General features: G+C 41.3%; 1 protein-coding gene across 1 annotated transcript; it reads left to right on the top strand.

Annotated features, from left to right (window-relative positions):
- The first annotated feature begins 3,826 nt into the window (after nucleotides 1-3,826).
- LOC148033733 (RNA-binding (RRM/RBD/RNP motifs) family protein) lies at nucleotides 3,827-11,498 on the top strand. The gene is made up of 10 exons (XM_087681712.1): nucleotides 3,827-5,054; nucleotides 5,142-5,321; nucleotides 5,418-5,555; nucleotides 6,633-6,704; nucleotides 7,273-7,314; nucleotides 7,418-7,513; nucleotides 7,751-7,861; nucleotides 9,900-9,992; nucleotides 10,083-10,162; nucleotides 10,275-11,498. Exons 1-10 carry the CDS (start codon nucleotides 3,933-3,935, stop codon nucleotides 11,026-11,028), a joined length of 2,688 nt encoding a protein of 895 aa, XP_087537838.1. The 5' UTR covers nucleotides 3,827-3,932; the 3' UTR covers nucleotides 11,029-11,498.
- Nucleotides 11,499-12,091: the final 593 nt, after the last annotated feature.

Raw genomic sequence — 12,091 nt, 5'->3', positions numbered from 1 at the left:
GTCATCCTATAGCATACTCTTCGAGGAAGCTAAAAACCCATGAAAAGAATTATGCTACTCATCACCTGGACCTACTAGCAGTTATTCATGCTCTCAAACTTTGGCGACACTATTTACTTGGCAACAAGTTCTCTTTGGTCACGAACCATAAAAGCCGCAAATGGATCTTCACCCAGACCGACCTCAATATGAGGCAACATTGTTGGATTGAAGTTCTGCAGGAATATGACTTTGAGAACAGATATTGACTTGGTAAAGAGAATGTGGTCACTAATGCCTTAAGTCGCAAAGCATTCCTCAACTCTCTTATTATGGAGGAACCTTCAATGGTAGAATCATTAGCAACTATGGTATTAATGTCTAGTAACTCTATCCTTGAATTAGCTAAGGAGGAAGCTAGCAATGACCCAGAATATCTAAAGATGATAAAGGAGATTTTGGAAAATGACCAAAACCCTAGACTTAAGGTCAAGTATCAAGAATTCTCTGTCAATGAGAGACTTGTCTATTTTAGGACAAGGTTATGCATACCCTCAAGCAAGAAACTCAAACAGAGAATACTCTGGGAAGCACATGGCTCACCCTTTTCAGGCCATCCGGATATGTCAAGACCCTCAACACAATCAGGAAGAGCTACCATTGGAAAATGCTTAAAGGAGATTTACTCAAATATGTCATGGAATGTTTGTCTTGCCAGCGCATTAAGGTAGAGCATGTCAAGATGCCTGGGAAGCTGCAACCTCTTGACATTCCACAGATGAAATGGGAATTTATTAGCATGGATTTTATTGTTGGGTTACCTTCAGTTCAAGGAGGTTACAAGTCAATCATGGTTATAATAGATATGCTGACCAAGGTTGCACACCTCATTCCAGTCTAGACAAACTATAAAGCTTCAGATATTGCCAGATTATTCATCAAGGAGATATATTAGACTCCATGGGTTGCCTAGAAGGATCGTTAGTGACCGCGACTCCCTCTTCACATCTCACAGGGATATTCGAGGCCATTGGGATTCAACTTTGTTTTAGTACAGCCTATCACCCTCAAATTCATGGCCAAATAGAGAGAGTCAATCAAGTCATTGAAGATATCCTTAGAGCATATTACTGCCACAAACCCAAGAAGTGGATCCAATATCTGTCATTGGTAGAGTTTGCCTATAATGCTTCTTACCAGCAAAGCATTCAAATGACATCTTTTCAAGCATTGTATGGGCATGATTGCCGTACTCCATTGAATTTTTCAGATCCTACCTTAAGGGTAGAAGCTTCCAAAAAAATGCTTGAGGAAATGGATGAGCAGGTCAAGGCCATCAGATGACATTAGAGCCACCAAGGACATGCAGAAAGCCTATGCAGATCTAAATAGACAAGAGCAACTTTTCAAAGAAGGAGATATGGTTTTTATTCATACATGACCCAAGAAGAGTTCCTTATTATTGAAAAAATTTAAGAAACTAAGTCCTAAGTATAACAGACCCTACGAGATCCTCAAGTGCCTAGAGCCTAATGTCTACAAACTCCAACTTCCCGAGAATGTAAAGGTTCACAATGTATTTCATGTTAGCCTACTAAAGAAATATGTATCCAATCCTAGCCATATACTCGATGATCAACAAGTTGTAATGCCAAGCCAAGGAGTCCTTGAGTTCTGGCCAAATAGAATCCTAGACATTCGAGAAAAGCAATTGAGGAGTAGAACTCTTAGAGAATACCTCATCTAATGGAAGGACTATCCAGAAGAAGATGCCACATGGATTGATGAGAGTCCTCTCAACCAAGAATATCCCCAATTCCTTTCGAGATGAGGACATCTCGGTCCTTTAAGGGGGGAAGGATGTAATATCCCCTGTAGCCATAGGAACCCCCTCCCCTTTTAATAATTAAAACCATAGGGGCAGCCGATAGGCAGGCACGTTACACCAAATGATATCTAGTATGTATAAAAACACAAATATATGACTTCACCTAACCACACTGACCTATGCATGCATATATTCTAGCTATACATTCAAAACCACGGGAACACCCAGCGCCAGAGTGAGAACTGTCTTACAGATAGACACCCAGCGTCAGAGCGAGAACCGTCTTGCAGATAGACAAAATTCTAGGCACGCAACGACAAACTAGATGAGAATGGCAAACGTCATTGGGCAAAAGCCATCAATATACGTCAACGACTTCGCAATATATAATGACCTCCAAAATTTGTTGGCTACATCCACTCAAATTCTCGACAACATGCGGTGTCTTGTATTAAATGATAAGCTCGCAACTTGTACACTACCTCTTACAAACTTCGCAACCTTCATCTTTACTTGAAACAACAATACTAACTCATATGCATTTAATATGTAGGATTCCTCAAAGACATACTTGATAGACTCGAACTTGAGTACAAAGACTTGACTGACAATCCACTACAAATAAGCATGGCTCAAGCATTTCTGGACACAATAACAAATGGCATCGAAAAATACCCAATTGAGCTGTTGCACTACGGATTTAACATCTCGCTTAACCAATTGGTAGAAGTCAAGAAAAAATAAGGTAAGGGCATACTAGAAGATTACATGAAAAAAAACATCTACAATCATGGTTGTGACAATCCTACAATAACGATTAAGGTGGTCACATACCTATTGAGTAGAGAGGTCTACACATAGAAACACGATTCCAACTTTGATCCATTCAACGACATAATCTATGTAATAGGCAAGTTTTTTAACACAACTTTTTCTCAAACATTAAAAAAAAAAGACTAACAATATCAACTTTTCTCATTGAAATGCATACAGAAGCAAACCAAGAAGAAACCAAACTTGTAGCCTCAACCACTGTAAGTTCTGCCACTAGCTCAAGTGCTTTGATATCATACAACACCACATGTAGCCAAAACCCACGAGCCATTCCAAAGGCGCCAGTGCAAAGACACAAAAGTAAGTACTTCATCTACAGCATAAGTTGTAAGAAAAACTGCAAGGAGTACGTAGAACAAACAACCAACATCAGGAAAAGAATCCAATAATATTGAAGAAATCACAGCAAGAAAATGAAGAAAGATATAGAAACATTTTAGCCGTTCGAGGATAACTTCGAAGTTAACATAGAAGTAATACTTGATAGCATAGACAAGGCTAGGAATTTTGAGCAGGCCACCATTTGTAAGAAAAATGCAACCGCAATAAGGTACAACCACCTACACCGAAAACCCAACAAGATGTAAAAAATATTATATTTTGAAGAGAAGAAAACTCATTTAACATAGAAAAAAAAAGGTGAATGTTCAAACTCACGATCATTGACTCGAATTATATAAGTATACATATTGTCTTTTCAACATTCTCCATGTATTTAAAAAATGCCAAATCTTATCTACAAACGTAGTTCGTTTTAAAACATGTCACATGTCTAAATACCATCAGTGAAACTCATTTAACATAGCAAAAAAAATTGCCCATGTTCAAACTCATGATCATTGAATAGAACTATATAAATATACATACTCCCTTTTCAAGATTCTCCATGTATTAAAAAAACGCCAAATCTTATCTACAAACATAGTTCGCTTTAAAACACGTCACATGTTTAAACACCATCAATAAAATTGCTAAATAATGTAGTTTGCTTTAAAACACGTGAGATGTCAAAGCACCATCAGTGAAATTGCAACTTAACAAACATGCAAGAATTGCATATGGAACTTCATATTCCTTTACTTACCTGAGAGTGCCAACCTAGTTTATTGTAAGTTTCCCAATTTATGCTTCAAAGGAAAATGTTGTCCCATCGAAAAGTGAAAGGGGCAAAGGCCGGTCTTGTTGTGGGTTGATGACAAAGGCACCCAAACAAGACTCATAAACATATTCTGTCATTCTCCGAGCGATCCATGGTCGTGTTTTTAGGTTTCCCCAGACGCGTCGTCAGAAAATGAGCGTTGCTGACGGTTCCTGCGCACGAACGAGAGGCTGGCAGGGCGAGCACCGAAGCTTCCAGCGCTACAGGGCGTCCCTGTCCGCCTCCAGTGGTCGGATGTCCACCGACAGCGACTCCGACAGGAGCGAGCGATGGAGCGATGGTGGCTATGCGTCCGAATCGCCACACAAACATGTGTCAGTCCCCAAAGATGAACTTGGCGTGCCCTCGCATGGGGCAGATGTCCTGCCGAGCGAGGTCGAATCAAGGGACGTCCACATAACAGAGGACGATGACGTGCCGAAGAACCAAGCAGCTGATAAACATTTTGATATGGTCAGGAGACAGGCCAAGGGATATCGTGGAAAGACCACGGACACGCACGATAGGAAGTCCAAGAGAAGTCTTAAGACTGAGGACAAGGCCACAGAGAAGACAAAGAAAGAAAGCAAGAAGCACAGAGAGCAGGGCGAGAAGAAACGCTCTAAAGAAAACAAAACTGAGAAACCATCGAAAAGGGACAGTGAATATTACAGAAAGGATAAATATCATCATTATTCATATGAAAAGGATGATTATAGGGACGATTATAGGGATGATTATAAGGACGATTACAAGTCATACAGGTATCATAAGGACGGTAGAAGAGAATCAGATGAGTACTCAGATGACGAGCGACGATATGGGCATTGGGATTCAGGTAAGTCTCAGTTTTACAAGGGCTCAAGTAAGGCTGATAGAGGAAGAGGCAGCAAATGGGTGAAGTTTGACAGCGATCAGAGATCGCACAGGGGAAGATCACCTTCTAGATCCCCTAGAAAATGGAGCAGGTCACCATCACCATATTACAAGGACAGAGAAGATAGAGAGCAGTCAAGCCGTGACAAAAGTGAGAGAGAAGGATCAAGTAAATATAGGCGAATTGGTGGAAGTGGGCTTGGTGGTTATTCTCCAAGACGACGGAGGTCAGATGCTGCCATCAAGACTCCATCCCCTCCAGCTAGGTCTCCAGAACGCAAGAAACCGCGAGCTTGGGATATGGCACCTACTGGAGTGGATAGCAATAACCTTATGGCAGCCATGGCTGCTGTGCAGCAACAGGCAGCAGCGCTTGCATCTGTCTCTTCATTAGTGATGGTCTGTTGCTCGACTTTGTCAAGTGCTGTCATGCTTGCAGTGTCTGTTTTTGTGAGCAAGGCTCTTACATTCTCTTGTGTTTTCCAGATGAATCCTGCTGTTGCAACAGTTACATTAACACAAGCCACCCGTCCACTGAGGAGGCTGTACGTAGCCAATGTACCTGCCACAGTTTCTGATGGAGAACTGACAGAGTTTTTGAATGCTGCTATGATTTCTGCTGGTGCCAACCATCTTCCAGGAACAAAACCTTGTATTAACTGCATGGTGAGTGTGTGATATTCTTTCAAGACTATAATTGTTGAACTCTGGAAGGGGTTTGCATTCCATCTTTTTCTGAATTTCCTTATACTTTTTGTGCAGGTAAATCCTGATAAAAATTATGCATTTGCTGAGTTTCTTACTCCGGAGGATACCACTGCTGCACTTGCCTTTGATGGTGTCACCTTGCACGGCACCACATTAAAGATCCGCCGACCTAAAGATTATGTGAATCCAGTGGTAAGTTGTTTTATTGTTGGGTATAATCTGATTTAGAGCATGATCTGGAAGCCAATGGAGGCTTCAGATTGCAGTTCAACCAAGATTGCATCTAAAAGCATACTTCTTTACCAAGTAGAACTCTGTGATAGTCTGCTCTGTAGATGCTAACTATTGTAAGGTTAGGAGGATGGGTTCAGAGATGTGATGTGTTATCTGTAGCCTAGATAGAGGATGAAGCCTCCTCCAATTGCAACACTTGGACATGTGGAGCATGTGTATATCAGAGAGGGAAAGGTAGAAAGGTGTGAGTCTGATGTTGCTACATCTGTTGTCTTTAGATCACTCATAAAGTATTGCATGTCTTGTGCAAAGATGGGGTGCTTTCTTACCCTGTTGTTCTGGAAGTTTATGTGACTAACTGAGCGTAAGACTACATCAGTGAAGCAAGTCCTGCTTGAGAGTGTGTTTATGGGCTAGCAATTCTGCCTGTTCCTCTGGCACTTATCCACAGTGTTCACCATATGCTAATATTTCACGGTGAAATGGATTCGTTTCTATGGTTGGCCTGCTGATTCCTGCAGGTTGTTTCAATAATTGTCTGGCTATTTCTAAGATTGCAGAGATTGCATGAACTCTTAATTGTTTCTGTGAGTATTTCCTTTGTGGACTTTGATTAATGACGGGATATGCCTCTCATTTTCACACTTTATGCAGCCGACCTATGGCAAGACTCTTAGTTCAATGTCAGTGTATGCCTTGCTCATAGTTCTAAAAAAGGGCTCATGTTTATTGTTCTTTTGGCATTAGCTTATACTTCTGTTGCTTTCTGATTACAATAGTGCTTTAGCCTGCAAAAGAATTGTGTTTAAGCCCACTCAACTTGCACATATATCCTGCTACAGTACCGCATAACATTTGTTATTCAAGTTACCCATGGAGTTAACATCTTAAATTTTTGCATCACTTGATATAAGAATCTTGTTTCCATGAAGATTGCACCTATGTCTAGGGCATTAAAGTAGTCATGTCAAAACTCTAAGGTACAGCATCCATGCAACAGGGGTTTGGATTCAGAGAATCACTGTTGTGGTGCAGAGTGGGGGAGTCGATACTGTGTCGACTGTGGTGGATATGGTATCAAACATCGTCTTGGATTCACCTCGTAAGGTATGTTGTATCATATGTAAGCGCAATGTTGTAGGGTTTGGAACACAGATTGCAAGTGGTCTCATGTTTTTAGGGCGTGGCATTGTTTGTTGTGTGTGTGTGTGTGTGCGCGCGCGCGCATGTACACACTGTACAACACACACAGACACAGAGAGAGAGAGAGAGAGAGAGAGAGAGAGAGAGAGAGAGAGAGAGAGAGAGAGAGCATGCACACATGCCAGCCTATTTTGTAGTGCCAAGGCTATGCATTTGTGTTCAAAGGCAATGGGTGGGGGACCAAAGCTGTTTTTGGATCATCTATTGTTCTTGTCGTGTTGAGTATGTGAAGCAGATAACAAATAGTGGGATTCCTTGGGAATCATTCATAATGGTTTACTGGTTTGTGTGCATTGCGTATTATGGTTGAGACTGGAAATGCCAGCTTCTTCTATGTGAATCTTCCACTGGACTAGAGTCAATGACCCAACCATTCAAGTGGTTGGCTACTTGCAATAAACAGTGTAACCATCCAAGTACAGAAACGATAGGTAAACTACAAAATTAACACAAGTGTTGCATTGTTAAACAGGTCTTTGTGGGAGGCATTTGTACGACCTTATCCCGAGATAAGGTATACTTGCTTCAAAATTAGGCAAAGAATAAATTCCCTTAATATCTAGGTGACATGGTTTATAATTTTTCCATTAATGTGTGTACTTACTTGCCTTGGCTAGGTAAAAGAGATTGTAACAGCTTTTGGTCAGTTAAAAGCTTATCATTGGGAAGTCAAAGTAAAAGATAACCAGAAGGAAGTCTTTGCTTTCTTAGAGGTAATGTGCTTTTTTGTGCAACATCTGTGGTAGTTGAAGGTCATTTCTTTACTGTAGTTTGTATGCATAAACTCAATCCGATATTAACATCACACTTTAGCAAGTCTAGGGAATCATCAATCATTTTTATTTAAAAGAAACTCTCAAGGAAATAAAAGCGCTGCTCCAATATTGAAAAAGTTTTGTGTAAAATATATTGATGTGAGTACATTTTGACATTGCGCTTTTGTTTTGCAGTATGTGGATCCATCCGTGGCTTTGAAAGCTTGTGCTGGGCTCAATGGAATGAGATTGGGAAACAACATACTCACTGTGGTGCAGGCAACCCCAGATGCAACTGATGAAGAGGTAGTCTGTGCTGTGTCATTATGCCTTTTTTTTTATAGAGGCAGATCACTACTTTTCCTAGGATTCAATGAACTACTGCTGCTTTAACATGCTCTGACTAGTTTGCTACCATCCTCTTGACCTGTGCAAGCCAATTGGAATCTCTGTCCGCAACAGTCCATCCTTAAGCATGCCAGTCACATATAGAGAGATCTTTATTGGCATTTTTGGATTTTCTCCTCTAGTTGGCTGCCCCGCAGTCCTCTTGATAGCAGCCTATCACTATAGGAAGTTTTCAGTAGCTGCTTCATCATTGGCAACTGCTGAGGATTGTGTTTTGCTGCCTCTTCTGCTGTTCATCATCACTCAGTGTCTTCTTCAACATCCCTTTCCTCAAAGGACTGTGTCGATCCTTGCATAGAGCATTCATTCACAAGTGCTACCAACTGATGAGCTAGGGCAGTGCTGTAATCTTCAAGCTTTGATTGGTGCATTGACTACTTTGATCACATCAGTACCAATCCTAGAGATTCAGAACCTTGAGGCTCTCTTTCACTCCATTGTATCAGCATTGAGCCTGATTTCTTACTCCCTTTTGCGGAGAGATGCTCTAACACAAACTCAAATACAATCGTGCAATTGCCAATAATAGCACAAACTGATAAAAGAACACAGTTACTTGGACACAATGAAGACAATGAATAAGAAATTGAATGAATTTGAATTAATACAATGCTCATGCAGCAAACACATTATGTAGTGAAGGAATATTGACCCTTGAACTCCCGTGTCTTGAGGACCAGGTAGAGAGTATGAGCTGGAGAGTGTGTTGTGTTCCTGACGGATCCTGAAACACAGCAAGGTAGCCTCCGTAGGTATTTGGAAACAGCAAACAAAGCTCAAATGTGGTGGGATCAATGTGTCAAATGGGCAAAGGAGAGAGAGAATCTGCAAATACAGCCAGTAAAGTGAGGTGGCAGCTGAATGAGGGCTGATCTGCAGAAAATGCATCACAGGAGAATGTGCAGCAGATTGGGTGGCAGCAGGCTGGTCAAAACACAGCCTTTTTTGCAGTCGCCAGTTGTTGGTGATAGCTGTAGGCAGGCCTCTGCAGGCTAGAAGGTGGTAGACAGCAGTAAATGCAGCCTTCTGGGCAGGTTGGATGTAGGCGACAGGAGATAGAGAGTCAACAGCAGCAAAACAATGGCTGGAAATTGAAGAATCTGCGTAGGACGACTGATAAACAGGCGCCACAGCTCCGGTTGAGACACACATAGGTCCACCATTGGATAGGCGCTCTGTCTTGGATTTGGTGCTCTCTCATGGAGCAATAAGAAGCAACCTACAATTGCCCTTTCTTCAACGGAGGTTGAGTGGGGCAACAGGTTGGACAGTCATTGGATGGTGTGAACTTATGGCTTGAACCTGCAGAGGAGTGATGACCTGTATAGAAGGGATGAACTGAGTGGTGTGGGCAGCCTCTATTTATAAATGTGGATCCTGCCAAAGTTTGGATGTTTGCTTATGGGGCACAAAAACTTTTGTAATCTTTGAGTTTTGGGGCTGTTCTAACGATCTAATGAAGATTTAATGCTTAATAAATCTTTCTTAGCATCACACATTCGAGTTCTATGATATAGATATTAAAGATATACTGGCCCAACAGTCCCGAATAATTGTATGGGACAGATTGTGCATCTCTTGTCTGACTGAAGCTTTGAATATCTTAGCCTGCTTCCCTTGTTCTCTGTGATCAGAAAACAGTTTGAAGAAAAATATTAGTTGGCCTAAAATGCTAAAGGACTTAGCTAAGGTTTCAAAACACATGCGAAAAACATATTGCAAGCACAAGTTGCTTTAGCAGACCCTTCTTTGTCTCTAAAATGAAGTTCCATGTTTTATTAGCTGATTGGTCTGATTGCTGAGGTGTTTGTTTGCAACTACCAGTTGTTTTGCTTTGCATATATATGAGAGGGGTGAGATGGAGATGCAGTGTTTACTGTGTTAAATGTTTGCATTCTATCTATGTTAAGTCTGACAAGTCAGGGAATGCCAACAGTGTGAAGTCAAGAAGCCTCCATTTTATGGTATCCCAGAGCATGCAAAGACTCTACTAGAGGCTCCCACAAGGATATTGGAGCTACAGAATGTGGTACTTTACTCACTGGTTCTCTTCTTATTATTAACAATATCCTCTTTGTGACATGTTGATACATGGTTCTTCACACCTTTTTTGATTTAGATCTCTGAGGAGGAAGTTACATCTATGTCGGAATCAGATTTATTGGAAATTGAGGAGGATGTGCGTTTAGAATGTTTAAGGTAAGGCATATGTTTCTAGTTTAGTGCATGATATCTTTTAGCTATCTGTTATTCTAATTTGGGTCGCAGATTAACTGTTGCAATATTGTGGAATTGCTATCAATGGCTCCAGGTTTGGTACAGTTAAGTCCATTCATGTGGTGAAGCCACAGGATGATGGTGTAAAGGAGCCACTTGAGGCTCCTGAACATGATAATGGAGATACAGTTTCAACGAACCAGCCAAACATTGATAGTTGTGTGGAGTCTGTAGATAAAGCAAACACAGACACTACTGATTCACAAAATACAGGAGCTAATGAGGGAAATGCTGACTGCATTGTTCCTAAGCCAGCTTGTGTTGATGTTGTATCCAGTGGTGAACCCAATGAGCAGAGCTCCCCAGAGTGCGAGAACTTGGGATCAGCAGAAACTGATACTAACGTTGCATCTCACCAATCTGAGAAAATTGGACAGGTTGCAGAGGAGCCCACAGCTGAAGCTGTTCATTCCGAGGTGCAGTCTTTACAGGAAACTGAGACTGTTCATTCTGAGGCTAATGATTGTTCTGCTGGAAGCATTCCTGCTAGATCAGAGGTTAAAGATTCAAGTAACAATGTTGCAGAGAAGCCCAATGCCCAGCCATATGACAGTACATTGGGAAGAGTTTACGTTGAGTTTACCCGCGACGAATGTGCTCGCCAAGCTGCACATGATCTGCATGGGAGAATGTATGGAGATAGGAAGGTCGTAGCAGCCTTTTTTCCTCTCAAACTATATCAAAAGCGTTTTAAGAAAGGCTTGGAGCCACGAACGTATGAGGAGAAGCAGGCTCTTGCAGTGGCTGCATTGGAGCACTTGAACTCTTACATCCCAGACAGGGATTAAGCCAAATGAAATGCTGAGAGAAGCAGGAACTTGATTTCCTAGGCGGGTGTGCAGCAGAGATATTGTAACATTTTTGTTGAATGCTGTGTCCCTCATTCAAGCTGTTTGTTATAATTATCCGTTTTGAAGTGCAACCTTGGCAATTTGGACTATTTCCCTTGAATTTTGGTTGTCCCACAGCCATGTTTAAGGTTGTGGAAACTGGTCTTATTCTTGAGATGCTCAAGATTGGTGGGAGTAGATTTTGTGTCAAAAACATAACTGATGTTGTAAGGAAACTAAATCTATGTGGGAGCACAGCAGAGATCTTGTAACATTGTTCTTGTTGAATGTTGCTGTTCCCTGCTACTTTTGTGCATTCAAACTTTGAAGTAAGGTCCAAAAGAGTTTTTTGTGTATCGACCGATATATAAACCACTCCTTTGATTTTACATCCCAGACAGGGATTAAGCCTAATGAAAGGCTTTGAGAAGCAGGCACTTGATTTGCCAGGTGTGGATTAGTAGTTTTGAATGCTTGGCAATTAGGACTACTTAAATCCTGGTTGTCATAAAGCCATGTTAAAGGTTCTGGTCTCTATTCTTGAGATGCTCAAGATTGGATTGTGTCAAAATCATAACTGACACCATAAGGAAACTGAGCAAGGAATGATCCTCGGTTGTGCATCGAGCTGTGTAGTTATTTTTGTTTTGTGAAGAAACGTTTGTGGTGGACCCACCAAATTGCACGTGAAGGTCTTGAGCACACCTTAAGGTGCAATACCCACTGAAGCTTTGGAGCCAGGAATTAAAACTCGTAACCACACACAACTCAACTGCCACTTTTTGGGGTCACTCATATAAATGTTCATAGCCTCTTAATTGATCTGTGTATCAGACAATCTACCTTAAAGACATTTAGAATTACCAAGGAATAACAGATTTGACACCAATGATCTGTTGGGTTTTGTTAGCATTGCCCATTAGACCAATTGCTTTTACGATGGTGGCCTACCTCACCACCAGACTGCTGTATTTCACCATCAAGCCTGGTATTGCTGGGAGAAGATACACACATCATGATT

The sequence above is a fragment of the Lygodium microphyllum genome, chromosome 7, assembly GCF_053477565.2.
Source record: "Lygodium microphyllum isolate KBCC chromosome 7, Lygodium_microphyllum_v1.1.10, whole genome shotgun sequence".
NCBI classification, from domain to species: domain Eukaryota; kingdom Viridiplantae; phylum Streptophyta; class Polypodiopsida; order Schizaeales; family Lygodiaceae; genus Lygodium; species Lygodium microphyllum.
The sequence above is the reverse complement of the archived record's forward strand: the minus strand, read 5'-3'. Positions and strand labels throughout refer to the sequence as shown.